The 6,841-nt window shown below is 35.1% G+C and overlaps 1 protein-coding gene across 2 annotated transcripts in view; it reads right to left on the minus strand.

Moving 5' to 3' along the window:
* The window catches only part of LOC106875248 (uncharacterized), a 154,321-nt gene that overhangs the window by 7,452 nt on the left and 140,028 nt on the right, over window positions 1-6,841 (minus strand). The window contains exon 6 of one of the 2 annotated variants that reach the window (XM_052973165.1): window positions 5,625-5,655. The exons of the other annotated variant lie outside the window; for it this stretch is intronic. Coding sequence (XP_052829125.1) covers window positions 5,625-5,655 — 31 coding nt within the window. The remainder of the gene's footprint in view (window positions 1-5,624; window positions 5,656-6,841) is intronic. 2 annotated transcript variants of the gene reach the window in all.

Here is a 6,841-nt window from a genome sequence, read left to right on the forward strand (position 1 = left end):
GCAGGTGGGAGAGATATGTAATAATATACATATGGAAAATACTGGAAGGAATAAATATATGCCTTTCCCTTGGATAACATCGGTGGCATGGAGAGGGGAGGCTGGTATGCATGGGCCTTCCATAAACAACCTTGCCTGGACTTATGCCTCAGAGGGTCACTTTCTTGGTGGTTCCCATCGCCAGTCACGACAGAAAGGATCCATTACCCTTTTATTCACTCTATTGTAAATATTTGTTGATATGCTACTTAATTTTACAGTTTATGAGTCTTGGAAACCTTAAAAATGTAAAGATGTTGCTTTCCTACTTGCTTTAACAAGCCCCAAATTTATCTTTCTTGACATTCTATGAAAAACCTGGCTGCCATAAAAAACCAATTGAGGAAATCGGTTATGCTTCATTCTAGACTGTTTTTTAAGCTGAAGGATAACTAGCTTTCAGACCTGGCTCTGTATATCTCATTGTGATTTCAAATTTAAGATCAGATTAGCTAACTCCATCACCACATAAACAAACTCTGCATATCATCACATACCGCATGAAGTATAACTATTATTACTAATCGAATAAATAAACCAACAAAAAGATAACCTGAATTCACAGCTGAAAGAAAGTAAATAATTCCAATGAAAAAAGCAAAAAAACAAAATGTAAGTGTAAATAATTTACAAAAGCAACAAAAAAACAACAACAAATAAACAAAACATATTAAAAATATAACAACATTCTTCCATTATTGGAAATTTGTCAAATCACATAAAAAAATAAAATTAAAACAGGAAATATAAAAAGTTCCATGATTCCTTCATAAAAATTCAGTATTAATGTTGTGGAATTGGTTCTTTCTGGTAAATTCCATTATTTTATAATATTTCGCTCATTAAAATAGAGAGAGAGAGAGAGAGAGAAAACAAAGTAGTGGGGAGTGGAAAAGAATGAATGAGGGATGGTTGGTGAGAAAGAAAAGAGAAAGAGAGAAAAATGTTATTCTATTTTAGAGATGTTATCTTTGGCTCACTAAATGTAGCCATTTTTATTTGATTTATGTTGATTTCAGCTTTCTTTTCCAACTATTTGTGTGACTGTGTCGGGATGTGGAGTTTTTCAGATAGACATAAACTACTTCATTGGTTTCAAAGAGTACTGAATGAATAATGCTTCAAGTTATGGAAGCCTTGTCAATTCCATTGATATTTAAGTATCTTTAAGGTATTTCCTGGTCTTGAGAAAATAATATATATATATATATATATATATATATTGGATAATTAAACGAATGGTTTACACCTGGTAGCTTCCTGGTAAAGCATGGTCACTTTCACAGTGATTGTTATGTATATGGTAAATGAAAGACAGAAGATGGAATACACTAGAATTTATTATTAACTTAATTTACAAACACCAAGTAGATAGCTAACTCGCTTTGTGATCATGAGCGCACCAAACCTCACATGTGCGTATGCTCACATTTTTGCAGATGCTTGTTTGAGTGAGTGTACTCGTGCCATGCAGCTTGCCCGAGGACGTTTATACATCCATATTTGCTGAGTTATTTTTAATACTTTTCTTGCTGGATTACCCACTCATTTATAAGGGACCCGACTCGCCTTCACTAGGGGACATTATTGATAGTCTTCTCTTTTCCTTCTCATTCATATTTCCTTTCCACCACTTATCTCCCTTTCTTATGATTTTTTTTCCCCCTTCTATACATTCAGAGAAACTTATAGCTTACTACTGCTCCACTCCCATGGATTAAGGACACTATCTCTCTTTGAAGTACTTCACCTGAAACGTCAGGGAATTCTTCTCACAAAGGCATATGAAATTAAAAAAACTATATTTTATCTATCTCCATCTCTCATATGCGTGTATGTATGTGTGTGTATATATATATATATATATATATATATATATATATATAAAATCAAATATTTGTAAATGCATATAGCGACACACACACACATACACAAATGTAATTACTAATGTATAAATGTACATAATATTTATGCATAAACACATCCCTCTCATTTGTATATAAACTAATAGTCTTGTAACCATCAACATCATCATCAATAATAATATCACTACACACACACACACGTCCAGAAGTAGAAATAAGTTGTTGATTCAGGCCATTACAATTCAGCTTTTTGTTCCCTGCGATGGTCCAGGAGACAGAAATGAATTTTGGCTGTGATCACAGGAATTATTGCCTAAATTAATTTTCATTGACCAATAGAGGTCAGGTGAGTAGTAATAATGCTCTTTAGCAGGATTATCTCATCTGGGCTTGTCTAATCCTTGTTGTACAGAGAAAGATACTTTGATGGAAAGAGGAAGAGCAGCATTTTGAAGGAGTCAACAATCAGGATTTCATTTTATGGTGGGTAAACAGAGTATATTTCAGATTCTGAATGATCTGTGTGGTTGTGCCACAAAGTGCAATTTTTGGAATAGACATGAAGTGTTTCATTGGTGTGCCATGGTACTGCATCCACAATATTCTAAGTTAATGGAACAGTTTTGATTCCACTGTCCAGATATGTTGAGATGTCAAATCTATTTCTGATCCTAAATGAATGTATATGTTGATTGTATCTGACCTTAAATATGTTCACTGTTAGCTCTGTATAATTTCTGTCAATAAAATCAGTGGAATGATTGCATGTAGTCAGAAAATCTGTTGATATTTAGATTGAGATCAATCCTGATTGAAGACATTTGTGGTGAAGGGCACTCCAACCATGACTGTCCTGTCTTCCTGCATCCCTTAGGCATCTCCATTGTAATTTTTAAGGACTTGCGTAATCTGAGTGAGATTTAGTAGCTGTTTCTAGTTGTTACATAAGATGTTTTGCATTTGAAATTGGCTCTACTATACAAAAGGACAACTGAGCCCATTGCATCAGAGGTCAGTTTGCTGTGGCTACAAATAAATACATGTTACAAGCAGCCTTACTGTACAGAGGTAGTCAGAGATTTATAGACTTTAAAACTAGTCTACATGTCGGTTAAATACTTTGATATTGCTTAGCTACAGGTAACAAGCTGCTCCTCCTCCTCCTGCTACTGCTGGTGCTACTACTACTACTGTTACTGCTGCTACTACTACTACTATTACTGCTACTACTATTACTACTGTTACTGCTGCTGCTACTACTACTACTGCGGCTACTGCTACTACTACTACTGCTACTACTACTACTGCTACTACTATTACTACCATATGTAACTAAATATATATAAATCCCTGTTGTAAATAAAATAACATGGGAATGAATGCTTCATAGAATCATAAAGTATGTTTGTGCGTATATATGCATGTGTATATATATATATATATATTCATCATGTGTATATATATATATGTGTATATATATATATATATATATATATGAATATTGTGTATATGCATATATTTACTTATACATGTCATATATACACATACACACACACACACACACACATATACACATACACACACACACTCACATACACATATGACACATCAAACACACTCATATATATAAGGAACTTTGCTGTGGATAAAAATTTTGAGCGTGGCCCAGAATTTAGTTTGAAAGTGATGTTAGTAATACAGTGAAGAGCATTTTAAAGTGTTTGTTAATGAAATGCAGTGAAATACGAGCAGTCACAATTGATGAGAACTCGATCAGGAGTTCAGTGTAATGAGGACCTTCTACTCATTCAATAGTGAACCTTTATTTGTCTCTACACTCTAAACAGATCTAATACATTTCTTTCATTTATAGGGGGAATATGTAATAATAATAATAATGGATTTGATGTAACTATTTCCCATATTGTGAATGAATGCCCTTGACTTGCTCAAAACCAATATAACTTGTAGGGACACGATGAAGGCAGCGAAAGTGTTGCATTGGAAACTGTGTGAAAAGTGGGGGTTAGAGAGAGGCAGGAAGTGGTATGAGAACAAACCACAGAGAATGGCAGTGTCGGAGACCTGCAAAATCCTGTAGGATTTCCCGATCCAAACAGACCAGGTGATTGAGCACAAGGCAAATCTAGTGGTGATGGGCAAAGTGAACCCCATGTGCTCTATAATTGATGCTGTGTGCCCATTTGACCCGTGAATAGTCAAGGAGGAAGACAAAAAGAAAAAAATATATAAAATAGCTTGACATTGGAAAATGAAAAAGATGAAGATTTGGGGCTTTGGGGCCAGTATCAAAAGGCATCAAGTGGAATATAAAGGAAAAAGGAATAGAATGCTCAGTAGAGCCTCATTGCACAAGAATAATCTGGAAAGTATTAGTTGAAAAGAATAGATAACATGGTACCATAGGCTGCTGGTAGCAAGCCCATTACGCATGCAAGACTCAAGGAGTTCTAACAATTAAAAGAAGAATGGTAATAAAAATAATGATTTCTAATTTTGGCACAAGAGGAGGGTGTTAATTCATTCAATTCCTGTATTTGACTGGTACTTTATTTTATCAGGTTTTGGGAGATGAAAGGCAAAGCTGACCTCGGCAGGATTTGAATTTGGAACACAAAGAGCTGGAATAAATACCACAAGCTGCACTAGGATCCATAGTCTGTTTTGGCTGGGTTTCTACAGCTGGATATGCTTCTTAATGCCAACCCCTTTACAAAGTGTACTGGGTGCTTCTTACATGCCACCAGCACCACTGTTTTATACATGGCACCAGCACCAGCACATTTTGCTTGGCATATTCTAAGAGCATAATATATAGTTTAATCATTATACATATATAATACAAAAGAACCCTGCAGGGTGTGATAGTCAAAGAAACAGAAATAAAATCTGTTATAAATTTATTCTTTCTGTGCAGCCTAGTACCAAATGATCCATGGCCTGGTACTGATCTGTGGCCCAGTGTTTGGGTACCCCTGATCTACCTGATTCTCTAATGACTCTAACAATTCACTGAACACATACACGCACATACACACACACACAGTAATTACAACATGAATTAAACGACACAACCACTGTGTGGTCACAGATTATTATCAATGAGAAACTGCATAGTCTATTGTTTTTCAAATAGGAAGGATACATTGGATAATGTACCTCTAGATAAACTATGCCTGAAACAAAGACAAGACTGAAATTCCTTTGATCCTAAGAGTAAATAATTACACCTGAAGTCAACAATACAACAATAACAACTCTATGTAGTCATTTGCCTTGCTAGAAATAGCTACCAAATCTTCCACAAATCACATGATATAACCTTAAATAAAAGAGACTTAGTGGATAATGCGGTTCAGATGCACTATGCCTGAAATTAAGATGGGATTGTCATGGCTGGAGCACTTTTGGACTTGGATCTGATCAGGTTTGACTTGAAGCTAAAGACTATGACACACATCAGAAACATTCATCCAAACACAAACACTGGAAACATCTGCGACTCTTAGAACCTTCATCCTCACCCCTAACACACCCAGATACATCCTCCTCCACTTCATCTTTAGTCCCTATTCCCCAAGGTCTCCTCTGAATAGTTTCCCCACTAGGTGGAGTGCTTGTTTTTATGGTAGCTTTTGATTGACTGTAGCTTGTATAAATGGCTTCGCAGAATGGTGGATAGACTTTGGGTTTACTTACACACGAAATATCTCTCCTTGAAGGCACTGGTCTGAAACCAAAGAATGCAGAGCGAAACATGAATTAAGACATTGTGTTAGGGGCTGGGATGGGCTAGGGGCAATAATTTAAAATGGTTTCCCAGAGGATAATTAGGCCCTTTGAGTGAGAGAGAAATTTCTTCCATTTCACACACACACACACACACATATATATATATATATATATATACACTCACGCAAGACATTACAAATAAGAATGGAGAATTATACATCCTCAAAAGCTTGTTTATTACAGTTTTATGTACTATACATTCACTTTAAATTTCAGTCCAACACATGTTTCTTTTCCATATATTTGTTATAAATTTATTCTTTCTGTGCAGCCTAGTACCAAATAATCCATGGCCTGGTACTAATCTGTGGCCCAGTGGTTGGGTACCCCTGATCTACCTGACTCTCTAATGACTAACAATTCACTGAACACACACTAACTACATGAATTAAACGACACAACCACTGTGTAGTCCCACATTACTATCAATGAGAAGCTTCATCCAGTTGTATCCTGTTAATTCAATCACTGCATGGATACATATATATATATATACCTTGGATGAACTTATAATGTGATTGAAATAACAAGATGCAACATCTTAGGACATCTATGCAATAGAAACACGTGTTGGACAAAGATTTAAAATAAATGTATTGCATATAATACTGCAAGACACAAGCTTTTGAGGATGTATAATTCTGCATTCTTATTTTTAAAGTCTTGAATATATTCTTTGTATAATGTATAAATTCCAATGCGTAAAATACCAAGTAATTGTTTACCTTAAGCAATTTCCTGTAGTTCCATATTATTCAATGTGGTTACCCTGAACCTGGATTACCACTTGTAAGATACTTGCCCAGATTCAAAATTCCTATTATTTTATGTTTTATATATATATGTATTTATATGTTTATATATATATACATATACTTTATTAATAAAGCTGCAAAGACATCACAAAAGCTGTTACTCAGAGTTTCACGTTCCTGTCAGTCAGTCAGTTTTGGTTGAGAATCTCAACTAAAACTGTCCAACGAATGGGAACGTGAAACTCTGAGTAACAGCTTTTGTGATGTCTTTGCAGCTTTCTTAATAAAACATATTACTCTATCTCTGGTATTTGAGTACTATTTTATCCCACCTGATTTCACATTTATGTGCTTACTCTGGTATATATA

Source organism: Octopus bimaculoides, chromosome 15 (genome assembly GCF_001194135.2).
Source record: "Octopus bimaculoides isolate UCB-OBI-ISO-001 chromosome 15, ASM119413v2, whole genome shotgun sequence".
Classification (NCBI taxonomy): Eukaryota; Metazoa; Mollusca; class Cephalopoda; order Octopoda; family Octopodidae; genus Octopus; species Octopus bimaculoides.